This window comes from Pan paniscus, chromosome 11 (assembly GCF_029289425.2).
Source record: "Pan paniscus chromosome 11, NHGRI_mPanPan1-v2.0_pri, whole genome shotgun sequence".
In the NCBI taxonomy this organism is placed as follows: domain Eukaryota; kingdom Metazoa; phylum Chordata; class Mammalia; order Primates; family Hominidae; genus Pan; species Pan paniscus.
Window position 1 is genome coordinate 39,076,356 of NC_073260.2, and position 25,271 is coordinate 39,101,626.

Sequence of the window (25,271 nt, forward strand, 5' to 3'; positions counted from 1 at the left end):
GCCACTGCGCCCAGCCTATATTTACTAAACTTAAAAATATATAATATATGCTATATATTATATACTATCTATAGCATAGATATATTTATATACTAAATATATAAATATATCTATGCTATAGATAGTATATAATATATAGTACATATATATTTCATATATAAATATATTTATACTATATACATAATATATATATTTTACTATATATTTATTATGTCATTAAATCATTAAATGTTATTGAAAAGTGGGCGTTTCATAAATGTACACTGAGGAAAGAATAAATAAGTTTATCCAGGTGACTCTAAGCAAATCCAGAATGTCTCTGCATTTCTCTTCTTGGACTTAAGTTACTTAGAAGAAAAATTCTAGAGGACTGAACTAAATAAAAACGGAAAGAAACTAGAATATGTGACCCCAAAACATGCCTCTTTGACACCAATATTTTTGAGCTAAAGGCAATTAAGCAAACAGAGGAAGAGCTCTATCCTCCCAGCTTTTCTACCTAAAAACAGAATATACATTCTCCTTCACTGGAAATAACTCATATCAGCTTAGAGATAGCACCAAAGGAATCTTCAAACAAACTTAATAATGACCCATTACCTACCATTCATTTCCCCATATATTTACCTCCCCATAGTTTCCTGCCTTTGGAAGCCTAAACCTGATTTCCTTTGTCTTGTCACTTCTCTTGAATTTTTTTTTTTATTAAAACATATATATGCCAGAATTCTAAACCACTGCTTTGAGTCACCTTCTGATTATGTTTCCCCTGCGTGATGTACACTGCAGGTGTTAATAAACTTGCTTGTTTTCTCTTGATAATCTGTCCAATTGCAAACTTATGATGTTGAGGATAAATTATATTTCCTCCTTGACATGATCATCTCTAATCTCTGGATGAAGAACTTGCTTAAGGCTCTAGATGTGACACCTCTGGGGTCAGTGCCAATGACTTAGGGAAGATTTGCCTATATCCTGAGTCTTACAGGCCTTGGCAGCGAAGACTTAGATGCATAGATGAGTATTTTCTCTAGACCAAGGGCATGATTGCTATATTTTCCAAATCCAAATTTAGGACTTATAACCTGAAAAGGAACTTCAGGTTACAAGTTATATTGTAAATAATTCTAAATAATTGCAATTCTTTTTTTTTTTTGAGACGGAGTCTCATTCTGTCGCCCAGGCTGGAGTGCAGTGGCGCAATCTCGGCTCACTGCAAGCTCTGCCTTCTGGGTTCATGCTATTCTCCTGCCTCAGCCTCCCGAGTAGCTGGGACTACAGGCACCCGCCACCATGCCTGGCTAATTTTTTGTATTTTTAGTAGAGACAGGGTTTCACTGTGTTAGCCAGGATGGTCTCGCTCTCCTGACCTTGTGATCCGCCCACCTTGGCCTCCCAAAGTGTTGGGATTACAGGCTATTTGTTTATTCATTACAAGGCATAAAAAATATGGCCCAGGCGGATCACCTGAGGTCACGAGTTCAAGACCAGCTTGGCCAACATGGTGAAACCTCGTCTCTACTAAAAATACAAAAAAATAAGCCAGGCATGATAGCGAGTGCCTGTAATCCTAGCTACTCGGGAGGCTGAGGTGGGAGAATCGCTTGAACTCGGGAGGCGGAGGTTGCAGTGAGCCGAGATCGCGTCACTGCACTCCAGCCTGGGTGACAGAGCGAGACTCTGTCTCAAAAAAAAAATGTATATCTATATCTATATGCCCCAGGAAATGTCCTTAGTCTCTTGTGAGTCTACTTGTATTAAAAAAATTATATTATGGAAAATTCCACACACAAAAATAGAGAATGAACCCCCACATTCCTATCCTCCAGCTTTGACAATTATTAGCTTGTGGACAAACGTGTTTTATCTCTACTCCACTGTTAAGGACTGAATGTTTGTGTCTCCCCCAGATTCACATGTGGAAGCTCTAACCCCCAATGTGACAGTATTAGGAGGTGGGGCCTTTGGGATGTGACTGGGTTTAGCTGAGGTCTTGATGGTGAGGCCTTCATGATGAGATCAATGTCCTTTTAAGAAGAGGAGGAGACTAGAGTTCTCTCTCTCTCTCTCTCTGTCTCTCTCTCTCTCTGTCTCTCTCTCTCTCTGTGTGTGTGTGTGTGTGTGTGTGTGTGTGTGTGTGTGTGTGCGCGCGCCATGTGAGGATACAGCAAGGAGCCTGTCCGTAAACTGGAAGAGGGCCCTCACAACACACGAAATCTTCTGGCACCTTGATCTTTCACTTCCCATTCTCCAGAGCTGTGAGAAACTAAATGTTTGTTGTTTGAGTCACCCAGTCTATGGAACTTTGTTATAGCAGCCTGAAATGACTAAAAACCCCTCCCAGTCCCCTTCCGCTCAGGGATATTTGAAGCACATTTCAAACCATCACTTCATATTATTATTTCATCCACAAATATTTCAGTATGTAAGTCTAAAAGATAGGAACTCTTTTTTAAAAAATGATTACCTTTATCATTATCCATGATTTCTTAATATTATCAAATCTCCAGTGTTCATATTTCCCAGGTTTACATATAGACAAAGACTCTCTTTTTGACTAAAACTTCAGTCAGTCTCCTGAGTCTTTTCTGACTAGGCCTAAACTTGGGCTTCCCTCTCTGTCTGTGTAGAAGCCAGTTGGAGCAAGAATCCTACAGTCAGTTCAGTGAAAATTCCTCAACCTTGGTATGTGACCACTCTTGATATATTACCACCCTGGTCTGCCTTCAGCAATAATCCTGTAAAGTCTGTTTAGCCAGAAACTTCTTATCCTTGCTGTTTCTTCTTAGTAATTTTCCATCCACTGACCCCACCCTGATCTTTGGTTATAAATCCCCACTTGTCCTTGCTGCAGTCAGAGTCAAGTGTAATCTCTCTCCTCCAATGCAAGACCTTGCTGCAGTGGACCCTATACCTATCACCATGGTCACCCCTGAATAAAGTCTGCCTTAACATCTTTAATAAGTGTCATGGGCTGGGCATGGTGGCTCACGCCTGTAATCCCAGCACTTTGGGAGGCCAAGGCGGGCAGATCATGACATCAGGAGATCAAGACCATCCTGGCTAACAGGGTGAAACCCTGTCTCTACTAAAAATACAAAAATTTGGTTGGGGGTGATGGCACATGCTTGTATTCCTAGCTACTTGGGAGGCTGAGGCAGGAGAATCGCTTGAACCCTGGAGACGGAGCTTGTAGTGAGCTGAGTTTGCGCCACTGCACTCCAGCCTGGGTGACAAAGCGAGACTCTGTCTCAGAAAAAAAAAAAAAAGTGTCATGAGTAATTTTTTCTGTATAAATATATATATTTACAGTTTCTTTATTTGAATCAGGATTCTTAGAAAGTCCATACATTATATTAATAATTCACTGATATATCACTTGAGAGTCTCTTCATCTGTTGCTTCCTACTCAATCTCTTTTTATTCCTTCAAAATGACTTTTTAACAGAAATCAGGTTGTCTTGTTGAGTTTCCTACATCCAGATTTTACTGACTGCTTTGCTACAGTGTAGTTTAATATGCTCCCCTGCCCTTAATTTCCATAAATTGGTAGTTAGATCTCGGCTTGATTAGATTCAGTTTTGATTTTTATTTTTTGGTAGTGGGGGCAAGACTTTTTAAAAAGTATTTTGTGTTCATAATGTGTTCATATTTAAAATTATTTTGTGTTCATAATGTCTGCTTGACTCTTTGTGATTTAAAAAGCTATTGATGGTCATTGCCCAGATCCATTTGGTTTACTAAGGGTTGCAAAGTGGTGATGTTTTAATTCTATCATTCCCTCTTCATGTATTAGCTGGAATATTTCTACAAAAAGCAAATTGCCCTTATTAACTTTTTCCACTGAAGATTTCCCCATATCTTTAACTATACTTTTAAAATACTGTTTTTAAAAGTTGTAGGCCAGGCGCAGTGGCTCACACTTGTAATTGCATGCCTTTGGAAGGCCCAGGTGGGAGGATTGCTTGAGTACAGAAGTTCAAGACCAGGCTGGGCAACAGAGTGAGACCTGTCTCTACAAAAAATAAAAAATAAAATTAGTGGAGTGTGGTGGCATGTACCTGTAAAGTACCAACTACTTGGGAGGCTGAAGTAGGAGGATCACTTGAGCCTGAGAGGTCAAGGCTGCAGTGAGCCATGATCATACCACTGTACTCCAGCCTGGAGAACCGAGTGAGATGGTCTCAAAAAAAAAGTTGTAGTGTTTTCTTTCTTAAGTATGTACCATATTTTATATACCCATACCCTAACTGCTAGAGATATATAATGTTTCTGATTTTTCACTCTGTAAACATTGATGGGATCAACATTTTTATATATTTCTTATATATAAATCTTTATTTAGATATCTGGTTATTCAATTAGAATAGAATCCTAGCAGTGGAAGTCCAAAGGATAAACAGTTTTGTAGCTTCTTACTAAATATTAAAATGTTTCTTCCTGAAAAGTGCCAGTTGACTCCCTCTACCAATGAGAGTTCCTGTTTCCCTAAATCCTTACCATTCTCACATGTTTAATGTGTTTGTGTTCCATGTTTTATGTGAACTGTAAATGGTAACAAGTGAATTAGGAATGTATCTACTATACAGTGAGAAAATTTAAGGTTTGATATATTATTTTATAGAGTACAGAGAAATAACACAAAGCAATTGCTCACATATGAGAAAATAAAAATTAATCTGTAGAATTTCAAAGCCATAAAGAACTATTGAGCTACTTGGTAGGTCTCATGTTTATTCATCTATTGTTCTCAGGAACTAATGGTTATTATAGTGTGTGTGTATGTGTGTGTGACTTATTTTTCTAAAAATTTTGAAGTAATGTTTTTAAAATGTAAATTTCAGACTATAACTGTAATATGCTAATAGCAAAATACTGCTCTGAGGAAAAGCATTTTAGAAATAATGCTCCAGGCTCGCAATTGTCATTTTGTAATTTAAAAGTTTTCTTTAGTTGAGTATAATAAGGAAGGTTATTGTATTAGTTCATTTTCACACTGCTATAAAGATACTACTTGACACTAATTTATAAACAATTTATAAACAAATTTATAAACAAAGGAGGTTCCATTGACTCACAGTTCCACGTGGCTGGGGAGGACTCAGGAAACTTACAATCACTGTGGAAGGGGAAGCAGGCACCTTCTTCACAAGGTGGCAGGAGGGAATGTGAGTGTGCGAAGGAGGAACTGTCAAACACTTATTAAATCATCAGATCTCATGAGAACTTAGTCACTATCATGAGAACTTAGTCACTATCATGAAAACAGCAAGGGGGAAAACACCCCCCCATGATCCAATCACTTCTCTCCCTCGACACATGGGGATTACAATTCAAGATGAGATTTGGGTGGGGACACAGAGCTAAACCATATCAGTTATCCTATTTCTTTGCTGGAAAATTTAGGAGTTTTGAGATCTGGATCAGAATCTTACTTTACAGATTAATACATATGTATGTCTCTGTGCCTTACTTTCCTCAGGACTGAAATTCAGCTGGGAGGCCCTAGGACAGCTATTTCGGTAGCTTAAAGCTGGCCTCAGTGCTTATTGTTGCTGGGCCACACTAGCTGTTAAATCTTTTGAGTATCATCCTTCTGATATGAATATCAACCTGTAGTTTGCAGCTTCTTACTTTTGTTGTGGGTTCAAGGATGCCTATCTAAATCCTAATAAAGTCTGTGTAGGATCTGGAAGGTAGCAATTTAACCTCTGATGATTACATGACTTTTACAAAAAGAGCTGTAAAAGGATGTGCTTCCTTACTTAAGCGGTCTATTTGCTTTTTAGCTTTTCAGAAGAGATAACTGGGAAGTTTACTACTTAAGATGAGTCTTCTACAGAGTTTTGTAATGGGACTTATGGGTTTACTATTGTCTCAAGTTCTGGGAAATGACAAAATATGCATTTAAATATCAATTCTTGAGCTGGGTGCAGTGGCTCATGCCTGTAATCCCAGCACTTTGGAAAGCCGAGGCGGGTGGATCACCTAAGGTCAGGAGTTCAAGACCAGCCTGGCCAACATGATGAAACCCCATCTCTACTAAAAATACAAAATTACTTGGGTGTGGTGGCACATGCCTGTAGTCTCAGCTATTCAGGAGGCTGAGACATGAGAATTGCTTGAACCTAGGAGGCAGAGGCTGCACTTAGCCGAGATTGAGCCACTGCACTCCAGCCTGTGCGAGACAGAGTGAGACTCCATCTCAAAAATAAATAAATAAATAAAATAAAAATAAAAATAAATTCTCGTTGTAAAAAACTGGTGAAATCCAAATAAGATCTGTACCTGAATTAATAGTATTGTACCAACTGCAATTTTCTGGTTTTGACAATATACTATTGATAGAGGCAAGAGGCAGACAAATGCCTAGGCAGATAAAAAAGGGTCTCTGGAGAATCTCTGACCTGCTGCACAAATGTTTACACCAGATATTTTTGTGCAGATAAGGGAACCTGCACAGGGTCTTGTCAGGGCATGCCTGCAATGGACTGGAGGATTGGGGTGGAGCCACCAGGAGTTCACACCTTACGCAGGGGAGCAGACTGTCCTCTTCAACTTACGTGTGGCAGCCTGGTATTCAATCTATGAGGTTGGAGCCTGCTGGCACGACCTTCTCTTTTTGCTGACAGCTTTCTTTTCACTTAAAAAATTCCGCCCTCCTCACCCTTCAATGTGTCTGCATGCCTAATTTTTCCTGGTCATGAGACAAGAAACCTGATTTAGCTGAACTAAGGAGCAAAAAATCCTGCTCACTATGGTTTTGTAACATATTAGGAAAAGCTGGATGAAGAGTACAAGGGAACTTGCTGTACTATTTTTGCAAATTCTTGTGACTCAAACTGTTTAATAATATAATATTTAAAAAACAACAACCAATGCTTGACATGAAGGTGTTAAATATTATTTTCTTTTACATTTCGTTAACCAGACATTTATTTATTTACTTATTTATTTATTTATTTATTTTTTTTGAGACAGAGTCTCACTCTGTTGCCCAGGCTGGAGTGCAGTGGTGTAATCTCAGCTCACTGCAACCTCTATCTCCCGGGTTCAAGCAATCCTCATGCCTCAGCCTCCCGAGTAGCTGGGATTACAGGCAGGCACCACCACACCTGGCTAATTTTTGTATTTTTAGTAGAGACAGTGTTTCACCATGTTGGCCAGGCTGGTCTCAAAATCCTGACCTCAAGTGATCCACCCACCTTGGCCTCCCAAAGTTCTGGGATTACAGGCATGAGCCACCGTGCCCAGCCTGTTAACCAGACTTTTAATCATCTCTTTATGGTATTTACATGTTCCTCTTTCTTTCCTTCTGATCCTTCCAGGTCACTAATAACTTTCTGACCTGTTATTTTTCACATTTTTCTCTATGTTTATATAATAGCCTACAAATAAATACATACATATATGGATGTTTACATTTTCATTTATTTCATAATAATGTGACTAAATTGTAAATACTTTCCTGCAGATTGTTTTTCTTACTTGAAAATACATTGTGAAAAATCTCTTCAATTTACTTGGTATAAATGGAATTCTGTCCTTTTAATGGCTTCATTGTAGTCAATGAATCACACAGCTTATTCAACCATTCCCCTACTAATTGGTGTTTATTTCCTTCACAATGTTTTGCTATTCAAATATTTTTATACTAAATATTTTAGAAATGTATATTTTGGACTGATGCTTTTATATCTGTTGGATAAATTCTCAGGGATTTATCTGTGGGATTACTAGATTGAAATAATATGATTTAAACATTTTTAAAGGTATTTTCAGACTTCTTTCCTAAATGGCTTCACTATTTCACATTTTCAGCAGTGAAATAGAGCATACTTTTTCCTGCATCCCTACCACTAGTAGGTGTTATATCTAATCCATGCTTTGTGTGTTCATAGAAGTTATATTTCACTAACATATTAATTTATGTTTCCCTAACAAACAGTGAGATCCAGCACGCTTGCAATGTTTATTATCCTTTGGATTTTTTGTAAATTGTTATTCATAACTTTTGTCCTTTTTCTACTAGATTGTTTTTGCCATTTTCTTGATAATTTGCAAGAGCTCCTAATATATTACACATATTAATTATGTATCTTTCATATGTATTGCTAGTATTTCCTCTATTTTTTGCCTTTTGTCTATGTTTATGATATCTTTTGCTATACCACCTTTAATTTTTTAATGTTGTGAAATATGTCTATATTTTTCTTTACCGTCTTCTTAGTTTCCTTTTTTTAGAGTCTTTCCAACTCCCAAATTACACATGCATTATGTAATTTTTCTGATGCTTTTGTTATTTTATTTAGTTGTTTTATATTCATATAGAGCTAATGTACTGATTATTAAGCTATCATCATTCAGCTTCAAATCCACCCTTCCGTATTCTGCTTTGTGATGTGGGTCTGGGACTCTGCAAACCACATTTCTGCTTTGCTAGCTGGTTCCCTGCTAAGCCCTGCCAGTGGGAGGCAGGAGACGGAGACTGGGTGGATAAAGGAAGAATACAGGGCTTGATCTTTTTTGTCTTTTCTTTGTTCCTGTCAGCATCACTTGAGCAAAGAATCTTCACACAGTAGTAACTTGGTTCTAGGGTGGCAGTGGGTTTCAGTTTGTGGTTTTTCCAATTCTTGCAGAAACATCCTCATTGCACTCCCTTAGAAATGCCAGCCAATGGGCACCCCACCTGTCCATGCTTTCAGCGATCTGACTTCCAGTTCAATGAGCCCCATCTCCAACCTTCTAAGTTTTGTTTTTTTTTTTCTGAGATGGAATTTTGCTCTGTCGCCCAGGCTGGAGTGCAGTGGCGCAATCTTGGCTCACTGCAAGCTCCACCTCCTGGGTTCACACCATTCTTCTGCCTCAGCCTCCCGAGTAGCTGGGACTACAGGTACCCACCACCACACCCGGCTAATTTTTTGTATTTTTAGTAGAGATAGGGTACCAACCTTCTAAATTTTAATAATCCCCACTCCTTCCCTTTGTTCTCCCAGTCCTATGGGTAGTAGCTGCTTTCTACATTTTCCCTGTGATATCTCAGTGTCCTCTTTCTGCCTTTTTATTCCCTGAGTTCCTAGTTAACAATTCTTTATATTAAATCCTTTCTGTTAAAATAGCTGGTATGGTTTCTGCTTCCTGCCTGGGCCTTGAGTGTTACTGTTGAATTTGTCAGTCTTTTCCTTTAGGATTTTTGCATGTTGCGACATGCTTTTGATGTTGGGAATTTCACAGATGCCAGTTTTTTTTTCTCTTTAAATGGCTAATTAATTGTCCCAACAGCATTTATTGTCTACTTCATCTTTCCTTACTGATTTTAAAATATGTTTTGATATATAGAACTTCAAAATTTTTGTATAGTCGAACTTATCAATTCATCCTTTATGATTTTTTTTTGTTTTGGTGTTACTGATAAAAAGGATAAGTTCAGTCCCATTTCTCTGTGTCATGTCCTTTCTTACCTTCCACCATGAAATGACCTTTGCTACATGTTGGCACCATGCTCTTGGACTTCCCAGCCTCAAGAACTGTGAGCCAAGTAAACTTCTGTTCATTACAAATTACCCAGTGTATGATAGTCTGTTATAGCAGCAGACAGTGAACTAAGACACACTGGAGTTCAGACAATAATCATGCCTGTTTTCTTTCCGTGTTCTTGTACTACATTACACTGCCTCACTTAGCATAGTAGTTTTCAACATTTTAAAAATTGAGATTCACTGTAAGAATATATTTTGTGGCCAGGCGCGGTGGCTCATGCCTGTAATCCCAGCACTTTGGGAGGCCAAGGCGGGCAGATCACCTGAGGTCAGGAGTTCGAGACCAGCCTGGTCAACATGGTGAAACCCTGTCTCTACTAAAAATATACGTGTGGTGGCACGTGCCTGTAATCCCAGATACTTGGGAGGCTGAGGCAGGAGAATTGCTTGAACCCGGGAGGCCAAGGTTGCAGTGAGCCGAGATTGCACCGTTGCACTCCAGCCTGGGCAATAGAGCAAGACTCCGTCACACACAAAAAAGGAATATGTTCTGCTCTGTCAATGAGTATACATATACGTTTCTATAAAATTGAAACAAAAATTTCACAAAATAATATTTGTGGCAGAGATTTTTACTACTTACAACTTCCAAGAAACCTCCTTAAATGGAGGTTTCAATTTTCCTTTTCCTTTCCTTTCTTTTACTTGCTGACTGAAATGTGGGCATGATGGCTTGAGCTAGAATTGCCATTTTGAAGCATGAGATGACCTTGAGAATGGAACAAGAAAGAAGCAGTCTGAGTGAGGACTTCCTGGAATGGAGCCACTTGATGCTTAGTCTGCCTACATTTGAAGTTTAACATGAAAAATCAATTCGTTGTTTTGTGTTTTACTGTTACTCCCAGCCAAGTTAATGCTTACAAATACATTTTCTGTAGCGTTTATGCCAATTTACACTTCTGCCAATAATGTATGAGCACTATTTCTCCACAGCTTCACTACAGGTATGTTGTCAAACTTTTGGATTTTGATAATCTTGAAAGTAAGAAAAAATATCTTTTAATTTGCATTTCTCTTATTATGAGTCAGGTTAAACAGCTTTTAGTATGTGGAAGGGTCATTCATTATATTTCTTTTTCTGTTGTTTGAAGTAACTTTAGATGGATTAAATTTAACAGAGTTTAATCGGGCAAATAATAATTTGTGAATTGGGGAGCCCCTTGAACCAGAATAGGTTAAGAGAGACTCCAATGCTGCCACATGGCCTGAAAGGATTTATGGACAGAAAAAGGAAAGCAACGTACAGAAATAGAAATGAGGTACAAAAACAGCCGGATTGGTTACAGCTTGGCATTTGACTTATTTGAATACTAAACAGTTGGCTATTTATGAGTGGATAAAATATGGCTTCTGTGATTGGCTGAGACTTGGCTACTTGTTACAAAAGTCAGTTTCAGTCTGTTTACATGTCCAGTTAGGTTACGGTTCAATATGTACAGAAAAACCTTTAGGCTGAACTTAGAAGGAAGCAGTTTCCGACTAAATTTAATTTAACAATTGCCACCTCTTGGTCAACCTCTTCACCTCTTAGTCAACTTCTCAATTTTGAGAGGTTGACCAAATTTTTAGGCATTGATGTCACTCTGTCCCCATTGTGATGTTCTTATTTGGTCTCAAATCCCTCTGAGAGACAGTAGAACAGTGGGCTTTGTAAGATGAGAACATGGACTTCAGCTTCAGGTTACTTTTTTTTTTTTTTGAGACAGAGTCTCACTCTGTCACCCAGGCTGGAGTGCAGTAGCACGATCTTGGCTCAATGCAACCTCCACCTCCTGGATTCAAGCAATTCTCCTGCCTCAGCCTCCTGAGTAGCTGGGATTACAGGCACCCACCACTATGCCCAGCTAATTTTCATAGTCTTAGTAGAGACAGGGTTTTGCCATATTGGCCAGACTGGTCTTGAACTCCTGACCTCAGGTGATCCACCTGCCTTAGTCTCCCAAAGTGCTGGGATTATAGGAGTGAGACACTGCACATGGCCACTATTTTTTTTAATAAGGGTTATAGCAGAGGGGACCTCCTTGTGCTGGAATCTCTTGTTTTCAGGAGAAAACAAAACCTACTCTATGTTAGGATCTATTTGTTTCCTTAAAGTTTTAGTTTAATTCTGTTGTATTTAGTATGAGTGACTTCATTTTGGCTTGGCCTGATCTGTTGGCGCCTAGTGTATGAGCTCAGTCCTAAACAATGGCCTCCCATAATTTTGTTAAAATATTTCCCCCTTGTGGTCAGGTTCTCACTTAGGTAAGACCAAAATTTAGGGCCACTCTCAGTTACCATCATTTTGGGTTTCTGGCTTCAGCATGTCATTCACACGTTATGGCAACTTCACGATCATACTTTTTTTTGAGTTTTTGTCATCCTAGTCAGAGAGGGGCTGATATGGTTTGGCTGTGTCCCCGCTCAACTCTCACCTTGAATTGTATTAATCCCCATGTGTCAAGGGTGGGGCCAGGTGGAGATAACTGAAACATGGGGGCAGTTTCTCCCATATTGTTCTTGTGGTAGTGAATAAGTCTCATGAGAGCTGATGGTTTTATAAATGGGAGATCCCCTGTACAAGCTCTCTTGCCTGCTTGTAAGATGAGAATTTGCTCCTCATTAGCCTTCTGCCATGCTTTTGAGATCTCCCCAGCCATATGAAACTGCGAGTCAATTAAAACTCTTTCCTTTATAAATTACCCAATCTCATGTATTTCTTCATAGCAGTGTGAGAACGAACTAATACAGGGTCCATTTGACATTCTATGCATGGCTGTAAGAGAATTTAAAGAAGTCTGTTGTGCAACCATGGACTTTGTAATAGAATTTGCTATAACGTCTATTATGAGGAATAAATGTTTAATTACTGAATCATTTACTCCAAATCATGTAAAAAGAGACCTAGCAAATGATGTCCATCCAAAAGAGTGAAGGCCTCCTGCCAATGTTCTCTTTAACCTATGATACAAGCTAAGAGGAGTGGACCAATATTTTGTTTTTTGATTCATTATGAAGCAACAAATGTATATTAAAATTTTTCACACATGTTGGTCCTTTATCTTTTATCAATGCATAATGTTGTCCATGTATAAGTTTATAAGGTTGCTTAAAAAATCCTCTACAAATAAAAGTACACTCCAGAAATGCACATAAGAGACTCATTTTCTGGTTTTATTGTGGGTTTTTCTTTTGAGACAGGGTTTTGCTCTGTTGCCCAGGCTGGAGTGCAGTGGTGTGATTATAGCACACTGCAGCCTCAAACTCCTGAGCTCAAGTGATCATCTTGCTTCAGCCTGCTAAGTAGCTGGGACTATTGGTGCATGCCACCAAGTCTAGCAAATTATTTTTATATATTTGGAGTAGGGGTTCAACCCATAATTTGACCACAAACAGTGTCTCACTGTGTTGCCCAGTCTGGTCTTGAACTCCTGGCCTCAAGCAATCTTCCTGCCTTGGCCTCCTAAGGCACTGGGATTACTGACATGAGCCACTGACCCCAGCCTAGTTTTATTGTTCATAGAGGTGTGAGCAAGGAAAAAACTGACAGGTAAGAGCTTCATGATAGTAGAGAAGCCTTGATCATTAATCTGTCATCTTGCAAAAGTTGTCCACATCTAGGATGTTGTCTGTTTCTGAGGAGAAACTTTGCTGGTTAGTGTAGGAGTTCAGTCAGGGTGGTGGGAGAAATTGTAAAATAGACACAAACCTTCTTGGAAGGCTGGAAGGTTTTGCAAAAGCCTCAGGATAGCGTTATGGCTGAAAGCAGCCTAATCCTCTTACCTTGAGTTAATAGCTGAGAGGAGGTACAAAGGAATGTAAAGGAGTTTATCTAAAGAGCTTGTTTACTCATGTGGTGCTGACCTTTGATCATTTGTAGGACTGCTCTCTCCTGGGAGAGTGACCATCTTAATTATCCACAAGTGTGTTAACTCAAAGCCTTTGTCATTAAATCTGTACTAAATAAACGTGAACTTCGAGAATTATCAAGGCCGACACTGTGGACTCAGGCAGCAGAGCCCCTTAGCTGTGCTGATGGGCAAAATATCTGTGTCAGTGTACGTCTTTTATCTGTCACTGGGTCAGGGTCTGTGGGTTGGACCTGGAAGGTTAGCTTTGCCTTAAGATGTCTAATGGGTGTATAGTTCCCAGAGTGGGAAGGGGCCTTTCTGAGTTGTGAGATTACAAACCCAAGTTTCAAGGTTCCAAAGTTTTGCTGCAGTGTGAGTGGCAAGGGCAGTCTTTCTCTGATCATTTCCAAAAGACCTAATCTCTGGGTTTTAGATCCATGAAGGGTTAGATTGCCCTCAGTCCGTGGACCACAAAAAGCTTTCTTTATCTAGTGAAAATACACTTGGGCATTGTGTTAGGTTGTTCTTGTGTTGCTATAAAGGAAAGGAATACCTGAAACTGGGTAATTTATAAAGAAAAGAGATTTAATTGACTCATGGTTCCTGCAGGGTGAGCAGGAAGTGTGGTGCCAGCATCAGCTTCTGGTGAGGGCCTCAGGAATCTTACAGTCATGGTGACAGGCAAAGGCAGAGCAGACACATCACATGGCAAGAGTGGGGGCAAGCAGGGGTGTTGTCACACACTTTTAAACAATCAGATATTGCATGAACTCACTTATCACCAAAGGGCTGGTGCAGAACCATTCATGAGAGATCCACCTCTATGATTCAAACACCTTCTACCAGGCCCATCTCTAACTGGGAATTACATTTTAACATGAGATTTGGAGGAGAAACATATCCAAACCATATTAGGCATAATGCATTTGCATTAATCCATTTGCATTACTATAACAGAATACCTGAGACTAGGTAATTTTTAAAGAAAGGTAGTTTAATTGGCTCTTGGTTCTACAGGCTGTACAAACATGATGCCAACATCTACTTGGCTTCTGGTGAGGACCTCGGGAAACTTATAGTTGTGGAAGGCAAAGTGGGAAGCCAGGGTATTACACGGCAACAGAGGGAGTAAGGGAGAACAAGGTGAGAGGGAGATCCCAGACTTTCAAACAATCAGATTGCATGTGAACTAACTGAGCAAGAACTCACTTATCACCAAGGAGATTGTGCTAAACCATTCATGAGGGATCCGCCCCCATGATCCAATCACCTTTCACCAGGCCCCACCTCTAACATTGGGAATCATATTTCGATATGAGATTTGGAGGGTACAAATATCCAAACACATGCGCATTAAAACCTTGTAGCATTTAGTTATGTCAGAATTTAGAAACAAGATATTTGAAGTTTTATTATTAGAAGCATAGGCCTTTTAGTGACTATTGTGTAAGAGGTCAACTTATGTTTTCACTGGAAGTAGATCTGATTGCCATTAAACTCTAATATCTTTGACCAAGGCAATCTAGTCAACTCAGTTAGCTTTGTCTAATGTTACTGTATCTGTAACACCTTATTTAACTATCTTACAACTTGTCCAGTGAAACAAGTATCTTTTTTGCTGGAGATTTCTTCAGGAACAACCCAGGAGGGAAACAAATTTTTAAAATAACCTTTTATCTATTGTTATAACATCAGCGCCCTTGCACGGGAAATCTTTTATAAAAATAACTAGAAAAGATGCCTTGAAAATGAAAAGTGAGTGAAATTCCTCTATAACTGTTTAAATGGCCCATCAGGTAGAAAACATGTACCTGAGATTCTGATTGTCTTTCCAGGATTATGAATTTAAGAAACCAAACATTGGTCATAAACAATTTTAGCAATTTAGAATAGTCACCATGCCAATGTGTATTCTTTTCTTTCTTTCTTTTTTTTTTGTTTGAGACAGAGTCCCACTATGTTGCCCAGGCTGGAGTGCAGTGGCACGATCTTCGCTTACTGCAACCTCACCTCCCAGGTTCAAGCAATTCTCCTGCCTCAGCCTCCTGAGTAGCTGGGATTGCAGGTGTGTGCCACCACACTCAGCTAATTTTTGTATTTTTAGTAGAGACGAGGTTTCACCATGTTGGTCAGGCTGGTCTTGAACTCCTGACCTCGTGATCCGCCTGCATCAGCCTCCCAAAGTGTTGGGATTACAGGCGTGAGCCACCGGGCCGGGCTGTCAATATATATTCTGTTTGCATATTTGCATCATCTTATTTCTTCCTTAAGAGTCATGGAATGCACAGCTTTTAATAATGAAAGCTTTAAATACTCAGGAATAACTAGGCAGCCATCTAGGTTCTGAGTCTATGCTTAACATTGGATTTACATCTTCTTAAATTCTATTTTTGCTTTTCTAGTTCAGGTGCCTACCATTGTTTATTAGATGGGTTATCATATGTAATGTGATGTGGATCATGGAGTTCATTCAAATTGCATATCTAAACAATTTCAGTGCCAGCTTCTTTAGCATGAAAATCTGGCAAAGTATTTTTTTGGTATTCAACTAATTTTTGTCCTGGTTGGGTTATCAGTTTTATAAACCAGTCTGTCTCTTTCTCAAGAGTTTTAGGAAATTCTTACCCAGTCCAAATGATATGGTTCTAAAGTCATCAGAAACCTGTATTTAAGCAAGTTTTGTCAGGGTCCTTTTTATCTTTTCCATGAACTTCTTTGAAGACACAATACACTAGAATTTTACTTGCTTTTGAAAAGTTTTTAGAAACTGTTTCAGAATTAAGTAATCAACTGTGGAAATGACTTCAAATGGTTGTAAAGACACAACTGACAAGGAAATTTGGTTATTTCTGTGGCCTACAATAATTTAACATAATAACTATAATTATGACTGATAACATATCAAGACATATCAGAATGTTAGGAATCTCATATAATTTTGGAACATATATTAATAACATATCTATTAAAATATAACTTGAAGAAGGTTAAACTTTATTCTTTATTTCACAATACTTTTCATATAATTTAACATATCAAACCATTTATCTCTCTTTTGGATGTTGTAAGAGCCCTCTGTAGTATCTCAAAGTTAGTTGCAGGTCAAAAAGACTGAATTTTGAATTCAAAATTTGATTTTGAGAAACATCAAATAGGTCAAAGGTTTAAAACAATCCAAATAGGATCATAGGTTACTGTAAAATAACAGTCATTCATTTAGCCAAAATGATAAAAGGTTTTTTTTATTTTTTTATTTTTATTTTTTTTGGGACGGAGTCTCGCTGTCGCCCAGGCTGGAGTGCAGTGGAGCAATCTCGGCTCACTGCAAGCTCTGCCTCCTGGGTTCACGCCATTCTCCTGCCTCAGCCTCACAGGTGCCCGCCACCATGCCCGGCCAATTTTTTTGTATTTTTAGTACAGACAGGGTTTCACCATATTAGCCAGGATGGTCTCAATCTCCTGACCTCGAGATCCACCCACCTTGGCCTCCCAACGTGCTGGGATCACAGGCATGAGCCACTGCACCTGGCCAATAAAAGGTTTTAAAAAGCAAAAACTTTATTCTTTGAGAGGGTACTGAGTTTTCCAAACAATTAACAGATCTAAGAAACAGCATAAGACAGAATCTTTCTCTCTTTTTCTCTTCTTGTCTTTTTTTGTCATTTACTCATAAGGTGAAAAAAATTTTTACTATCTATTAATACTACATGAAAATTTTTGTTTAAAAGAGAAAGCCATATTTTACTTTTGTATTTGTGTATTATAAATACTAAAGTTAATTTTACTAAAACCTTATAAACCAAATTATCTAATCTCAGTCATCTTTTGACTACACAAGATTTTTATAAACCTTTTATAACATATTGCAATGAATTGTTTTCACTTTTTATATTTAGCTTTATCATATCTTTTAAATTTTTTAAATTTGAAATAATCTTTAAGTAACTATTAAGTGAGATGAAATTATCTTTTTCTCAATAAACATACATTTTTATGTCTCTTATTTCAATAGCTTTAGGGGTACAAGTGGTTTTGGGGTACATGGATGAATTGTACAGTGGTGAAGTCTGGGCTTTTGTAGTACCCATCATCCAAGGCCATTTTCATGTTTTTACAAAGTTTTTCACTAAAAGCCCATCTATCTTTTCCTTTATTATTATTATTTTTTTTTGAGACAAAGTCTTGCTGTGTCACCCAGGCTGGAGGGTAGTGGCATGATCATGGTTCACTGTAACCTCAACCTTCTAGGCTCAAGCGATCCTCCCACCTCAGCCTCTGGAATAGCTGGGACTACAGGCACATGCCACCACACCTGGCTAATTTTTGAATTTTTTGTAGAGACAGGGTTTTGCCATGTTGCTCAGGCTGGTCTTGAATTTCTGGGCTCAAGCAATCCTCCCACTTCAGCCTCCCAAAGTGCTGGGATTACAGGCATGAGCCACCACGCCCAGCCCTTGCTTTTCCTTATACACTCTGTATATAGAATTAGTATACTCTTAGTAACCTTAATTTCTTTTATTTTTTCCTTCCAACTTTTCTCATTTCAGAGGGTACATGTTCAGGTTTGTTACATGGGTAAATTGCATGTCGCTGGGGTTTGGTGTAGAAATCATTTTGTCACCCAGGTAGTGAGCATGATGCCCAGTAGGTAGTTTTCCAATCTCCCACCCTCCACCCTCTAGTAAACCCCAGTGTCTATTGTTCCCCTTTTTGTATCCACGTGTACTCAATGTTTATCTCCCACTTATAAGTGAGTACGTGCAGGATTCAGTTTTCTGTTCCTGCATTAATTTGCTTATGATAATGGTCTCCAGCTGCATCCATGTTGCTGTAAAGGACATGATTTCATTCTTTTTACTGGCTGCATAGTATTTCTTCATGTATATATACCACATTTTCTTTATTCAATCCACTGTCGATGGGCATCTAGATTGATTCCATGCCTTTGCTATTGTGAATAGTACTGTGATGAACATATGTGTGTATGTATCATTTTGGTAGAATGATTCATTTCCCTTCGGGTATATACCCAGTGATGGGATTGCTAGGTTGAATGGTAGTTCTATTTTAAGTTCTTTGAGATATCTGCAAACTGCTTTCCGTAGTGGCTGAACTAATTTACATTCCCACCCGTAATTTATAAGCACTCTCTTTTTTCCACAACCTCACCAGCATCTGTTATTTTTTTTACTTTGTAGTAGCCATTCTGACTGATGTGAGATGTGACCTCATTGCAGTTTTGATTTGCATTTCTCTAATGATTATTGATGTTGGCCATGTGTATGTCTTCTGTTGAGAAGTGCTTATCTTAGTAACCCTAACTTCTAGTGAAAACTTAGGAAGTTTGAGCTGTTTTATATCAGTGTTTATAGATGAAAACATTTTATAATTTTTAGAAAGATTTGTTTTCTCACATTTTTGTTTACCAGTTATAAATATATTTAGCTTTTAAATACCATAAGATGTCAAAGTACATAAATTTAAATTTATGTTTAATAATTACTGTTCAATATTTTAAGTGACTTAGAAGTGACTCAGCCATTTTATGATTATCTATTACTTTACTTAACAAGGATTTTAAGATTTTTAATTACTCAAACTATGACACAGGTATCTTCGCTAACGTCTTTCCTCGGTCTTAAGTAGGCATGTGGTACTTAGAAGGGCTATGAAAGGCAGGGCCCATCTGGTTCCTGAACTTACATACCAGGGGTAGGCTCAGGATAGAAGATAACTGTGAAGACAATGCCTGGAGGATCCAACCCCTTCTAACATAGCCAGGGGGCAAAACTGGAACAGGTAGGAAGTGGTTATAGTGGGCTTGACTGCCTTATAACTGATGGTCAAGTTGCTAAGAACATGTCCCCAACCCTTACCACAGCTACCTGTCCCAACAAAAGAATCCAGAGATTCAAAAGCAAAACCAAAAGCTTACAGACAAACCAATAAGTATCAAAAATTAAAGAAGCCACGTTATGACCTTAAAACATGTAGTAGACACATTATAAACCTGTCTGATGAATATATCCAGGAAAAAAATGTCTGAATTATATTTAACTGACAATTCTGAAGTCATTATTATTTTATTTTACCAACTATTTTAAAACTAGCTTCATTTCCCAAATATTATCACATACATGTAACACATATTGAGTTATAGAAATATAGACACATAGACACAGCAGGTCTTAGAGCTTTCATCAGGAATTCTCATTTGCCAGCTTTCAAAAATAAAGCAAAATTTAGACAGATTAAATTTAACAAAGTTAAACAAAAAACAATTCACAGCTCCCCAAATCAAAACAGGTTGAGAGAGACTGGCACTGCTGCATGGTCCAAACAATTTTATAGAAAAAAAGGTGACATACAAAAAACAAAAATAAAATACAAAAACAGCTGGGATTACAGTGTGAGCCACCGTGCCTGGCCCCTTTCTGAATTCTTTTATTGTTTATAGTAAGTTTTCAGTTGATTTTTTTTTTTTGGATATACAATTATATCTGCAAATGGAGATAATTTAACTTCCTCATTTCTAATCCTTTTGTCTTAGACTGATTTTGTGGTGTGATGGTCTTTGCACTCCTGGCCTTGCTGGTCTTTTCCTTCCTGTCTTTTTTCTAAGCCTGAACTGGTAGCCTCCCTGGCCATTCTCTGTGTTATTCAATATACTTTCAATAAATTCCTTTTCACTTAATGTCAGAACTGGTTTTCTGTTACTTTATCTAAGAAGCCCAACTAAATGTTGATTTTGCACATATAGTGCAAATAATGCCCAATGATGCATTATTAGTAGTGATACCTGTTGCCATTTATTGAGGGGCTATTGAGACTGTGTGCCAAGTCATTTGTATATATAATGCCAATCAATTCCTAGACAATGTGACCCTGGTTATAGTATCATGTTTGAACTCATCATTTCAGCTTCTTCAAAGAGACTGCTTTTTGTGTTAGTAGTAGCTCTAAAATGTAAGGTAAGAGCCAGTTTAATATGTATATGCTTTTGTTTGCTTTGAAATTATAAAGTCAATTTTTATTAGGTTAACAACGTTTCAGGTTTTTTTTTAAAGCAGTGATACTTTATTCCCAAAGCAAATGCTGGAAGCCCAGTATGAAACACATTTTAAAGGAAAGCTGCAAAGGTTGGGTAGATTACGTAGAAGGAAGTTACTTAACCTAGAGTATCGTGATGTGTCTGAGTATAGACAAAAAGGACAAAGAGTTTGGATGATGAAATACAGACATTTCTGGACACAGATCTTGGTGGCTCTTATGGGTTGAATTGTGTCCTCCAAAAAGATATATTGAAGTTCTACCCCCTAGTACCTCAGGTGACTTTATTTGGAAATAAGGTCTTTAGAGAAGTGATCAAGTTAAAATGAGGTAATTAGGGCAGCCCCTATGACTGGGGTTCTTATAAAAGGAGTAAATTTGAACACAGACAGATATACACAAGGGAAGACAATGTGAAGACACAGAAGGACTGTCTACAAGGAATGTCTAAAGCTACCAGAAGCTAGGAGAGACATGTGGAACAGAATCTTCCTCAGAATCCTCAGAAGGAACCAATCCTGCTGATACCTTGATTTCAGATTCCATGGTCTCCAGAACTGAGATCCAGAAATTTCTGTTATTTAAGCTACCCAGTTTGTGGTACTTTGTTATGGCTGCGGAAACTAAACACAGCACCTATGTGGCCAACTGGACAGAGTTTTGGAATTGGAGTGTCCTACACGTTCCAGAATGTATGTTCGTTGTAAATAATGTTTTTCTGGCATGGGTGAAGGACCTTGATTAATTACATGCTTGTTATTTATCAAAGATCTCTTCAAGCTCGGGAAGTGATCAATCCTTACAATTGTTGAGTTCATCACTTAAGAGTTGGAAAAAGCCTATCTTCAAGTACAAACTTTTTATGTCCTAAACCAGAGACAGTAAACTGGCAACTGGCAATAAGTATTTTGTTTGGCCTACACAGTGTTTCGAAAATAGGGGGGAAAATGTACTTGCCAATATTTAAAGAGCAGATTTCTTATAAACATTTCTGGATGTTATGGTTTGAATGTCCCCTCCAAAACTCATTTTGAAATTTAATTGCCACTCTAACAGTATTGAGAAGCCGGACCTTTAAGAGGTGATTAGGTTATGAGGGCTCTGCCCTCATGAATAGATAATTGTTATTGTGGGAGTGGGTTAGTTATCCTGGGTGTGAGCTCTTGACAAATAGGATGAATTCAACCTGATTTGTTCTCTCTGTCTCTAGAGCTCACTTCTGCCTTCTACCCTTCTGTCATGGTATGGATGACCCTCACCAGATGCTGATGCCACACTCTTGGACTTCTCAGCTGCAGAAGCATTAGCCAAATAGTCTTCTGTTCATTGTAAACTACCCAGTCTGTGGTATTCTGTTATAGCAGCAGAAAATGGACTTAAACACTGGATTTCCGGTGTGCTTGAAAAATGAGAAGATTTGCATTTCCTCATGACAACAGTTGACTGTTGCTGAAGATCTGCTGCTTCCTTTAGTCAGGCCAGGAGTACTTCTGTCAGCTACATAGCCACCAGACCCACTTAATGGGCTGAGTCTATAAACCCTGTCCTGCAGTGAAGTAGGGAAACAATAAGAGCTAGCGTTTGCTCAGCACCACTATGTAGCAGGTGTTTCCTAGACATTTATTCAACAAATATTTATTGAGGGCCTACTAGGTGCCAGACACTGCTCTAGCTACTTGGAATATACCAGGGAATAAAACAAACGACCCATGTAAAACTTACATATTAGTGGTGGATGAAGGACAGAATCAAATAATCATTATGATAAATAAGTAAATTACATGGTATATTAGAAGGCGATATGTTCTTTTTTATTTTATTTTATTTTATTATTATTATACTTTAAGTTTTAGGGTACATGTGCACAATGTGCAGGTTAGTTACATATGTATACATGTGCCATGCTGGTGTGCTGCACCCATTAACTCGTCATTTAGCATTAGGTATATCTCCTAAAGCTATCCCTCCCCCCTCCCCCCACCCCACAACAGTCCCCAGAGTGTGATGTTCCCAGAAGGTGATATGTTCTAAAGGGAAATTGCAAGTCCTGGGAGAAGGTAATTTGTTATTTTAAATGAGGTGGTCAGGGTAGGGCTCCCTGAGAAGATATTTGAGTGGACTCAGGGGAGGAGAGGGAGTTAGCCACATGGACTTATTGGGGAAGAGTGTTTCAGGCAGACAGAAAAGCTAAAGGAAAGGTCCAAAAGCAGGAGTGTGTCACTGGTGTTTGAGGAAGGCAAAGAAGCAAGTGTGACTGGAGCAGAGTAAAAAAGGGGAGAGTGGAAGGAGGAGTGCTCAGATGGTAAGAGACTGTGTCAGAATATGGAAGAGCTTGAGAACTGATATGGTTTGGATATTTGTCCCTGCTCAAATCTCATGTTGAGTTGTAATCCTCAATGCTGGAGGTGGGGCCTGGTGGGACATGCTTGGGTCGTGGGGGTGGATCCCTCATGGCTTGGTGCTTGTTTAGTGATAGTGAGTTCTCATCAGATTTGGCTGTTTAAAAATGTGTGGCACCTCTCTCTCTGTCTCTTTTCTTTTGCTCTCTCTCTTGCTCCTGCTTTCAACACGTGACATGCCTGTTCCCCCTTCACCTTCTATGATTGAAAGCTCCCTGAGACTTCACCAAAAGCAAGCAGATGCCAAAATAATGCTTCCTGTAAAGCCAGCAAAACCATGAGCCAATTAAACCTCTTTTCTTTATAAATTACCCAGTCTCAGGTATTTCTTTATAGCCATGCAAGAACAGCCTAAGGGAAGGCCCTAGAAAGGACTCTGGCTTTTACTCGAAGTGAAATAGGGAGCCATTAAAGGGTTTTGAGCCAAAGAGTGATCTGATCTAACCTAGATCTTAAAATAATCACACAGCTGCTCTGCTGATACCAGACTGTAGGGGGAAGAGGGACAATAAGGGAAGCAGGAAGATGTGTTTGCAGGCTTTTTGCAGTGATCAAGAAGCGGCTTGGACCAGAATGGTAGCAGGGGAGGTGTGTTAACTGGTGAAAGTTAGGATGTCTTTAAAGGTAGAGTCAATCTCCAGATGGATTAGATGTGAGGTGTGAAACAAAGAGGCCAAACCAAAAACCCAAAGGTTTCTGCTTGAGTAACTGCAAGGATAGACTTACTATTTGAGATGAATAAGCTGTAGGAAGAGTAGATTTCAAGGGGAAAATCATCAGTAGCTCTGTTTTGGACAAGTTGACCTTGAGATGTATACTGGATATCTGAAGGAAACATTGAAAAAACTGTTGGATACAAGTTTGGAGTTCCAGGGACATGTCTGGTTGGCAATAAATCTTTCCTCTTCTGATCTAGTCTCATAGCTTTAAATAGAATATAATGCCACATAATGCCAATGACTCCCAAATATTTATGGTTATGGTCGATTCCAGGCAGATTGTGGTGATGTAGCCATATTGCCAGCAAAGGGAGGTCAGGGTTTCTAGCGCTGCCTCTTTATCTCCGATTATGGAACAGGCATGGTTTTAGTTCCAGTGCTTGGGTCTCCCTGGATTTAGACATCATTCCTTTGAATTCCCACCCAATATAATGAGGGTCAATATCTTCGCCAGCTTTACTAAGTCTTAATTATCTGGTGAGGTGTAGACACAAATTTGAATCAAGGTCTGAAGTCCTTACCTGGGGCTCTTTCTTCCATGCCATCATGCCAGTCTTTGTGAAGACATTTTTCAAAGGCTCATTCTTCTTACCTCTTTTCTAGGAATTTTAGTTTATTTCTTTACTTAACTTCAGAAATTAATTTCTCACTTCATTTTAGTAGCAGGAATGTTAGTGCTGAGAAACTGAAATGTTAGGGAGAATCCTTGACCAAGACTTCCAGGCTCTAGATACTAGGTGTGTCTTGCTCTAATTAAGGAAATCTTATCTGCTCCATCTTAGCCCAGTTTAACGTCCCCAGGAATTCCATCTTCTGCAGTCCTAAACTTTTCCCTTTTTCAATTCAGTGCAACTTATACTCTTCTCTGAAAGTGGCTCCAGGTCTGAAGAACTGTGGTCTGGGAGGAATAGAAAAGCATGCTCAGCTATAACCAGGCCCACATCCCCTAAGTTGCCTGCCCACCAAGTTACGGGCCGGACTTATGCGCCACGCTTTGTCCGGGGACCTCGCGCTGTCCTCCCTCCGGTTCCCACAGAGCAGGGGGCTTCCGGCGGGGTACCCTCCTCTGTGGGCGGGGCCTACCGCTCCCGCTCCCGCCTCCCCGGTTGCGCGCGGCTGCGGGCTGCGATCACGTGAGCACAGCAGGGAGGGGGAGGGGCCCTGATTTCCGGGCGGCGGAAGGAGACGCGGCCGCGTGAGGACGAGGCTATTTGAAAACACGCTCCGGGAGCTAGAGCCTGAGGCCGGCGGCGCACGCTGTTGCCCCGTGGGCTTCTGCTCCCTCGCTTGCCTCCTCGGGCTCCTCGCCCCGGCCGCGGCCGGGTCCTCAGGTAAGCGGCCGTCGCCAGTCGGGCCGGGTCCTCCCGGGGCGCGGGACTGAGCGTGGTGGGGCCGTCGCCCCCCGATCCGCGGCCCAAGCGGGCAGGGTCGGCCGTGCACGATGTGCGTCCCCCGGGTCTGGGCCGCGGCGTCCCTCCGAGCTGGGCCTGGGTGTGCGGCCGGCACTGCGGGGGCGGGACCCCCTAGGGCGTTTGCGGAGCTTCAGGTGACTGGGCGGGTTCGCCCGGTTTCGGGTCCGAGAGAGTTTTAGGCCGGAGTGTGTGAATCGGGCCCCACTTCCCCGACTCTGGTCCTGGCCGGCGTCCCTTGGAGTAGGAGGAACGATGGTTTCCTAAAACCCACGGTGTGTTCGCCTCTGGGATGGATGCAGGACCGAATACGGAGTGGGGATGA

The 25,271-nt window shown here is 39.8% G+C and overlaps 2 protein-coding genes across 5 annotated transcripts in view; one reads left to right on the plus strand and one right to left on the minus strand.

Annotated features, from left to right (window-relative positions):
- Positions 1-24,618, minus strand: part of LOC117981766 (major facilitator superfamily domain-containing 14C-like) — a 132,052-nt gene extending 107,434 nt beyond the window's left edge. For both annotated transcript variants that reach the window (XR_008626665.2, XM_063593948.1), the window contains exons 1-2: positions 24,059-24,618; positions 23,545-23,643 (exon numbers count right to left, since the gene is read on the minus strand). Coding sequence is in view for 1 of the 2 variants with exons in the window: in XM_063593948.1 (XP_063450018.1) it covers positions 23,545-23,643; positions 24,059-24,085 (126 nt within the window). In the remaining variant the exon portion in view is untranslated. The remainder of the gene's footprint in view (positions 1-23,544; positions 23,644-24,058) is intronic.
- The window catches only part of TEX10 (testis expressed 10), a 50,955-nt gene continuing 50,255 nt past the window's right edge, over positions 24,572-25,271 (plus strand). The window contains exon 1 of one of the 3 annotated variants that reach the window (XM_003820639.4): positions 24,572-24,868. Coding sequence is in view for 1 of the 3 variants with exons in the window: in XM_055117809.1 (XP_054973784.1) it covers positions 24,979-25,083 (105 nt within the window). In the remaining 2 variants the exon portion in view is untranslated. Of the gene's footprint in view, positions 24,869-24,939; positions 25,084-25,271 lie in introns of those variants that run through there. The other 2 variants (XM_055117811.1, XM_055117809.1) reach the window with 2 other exon arrangements.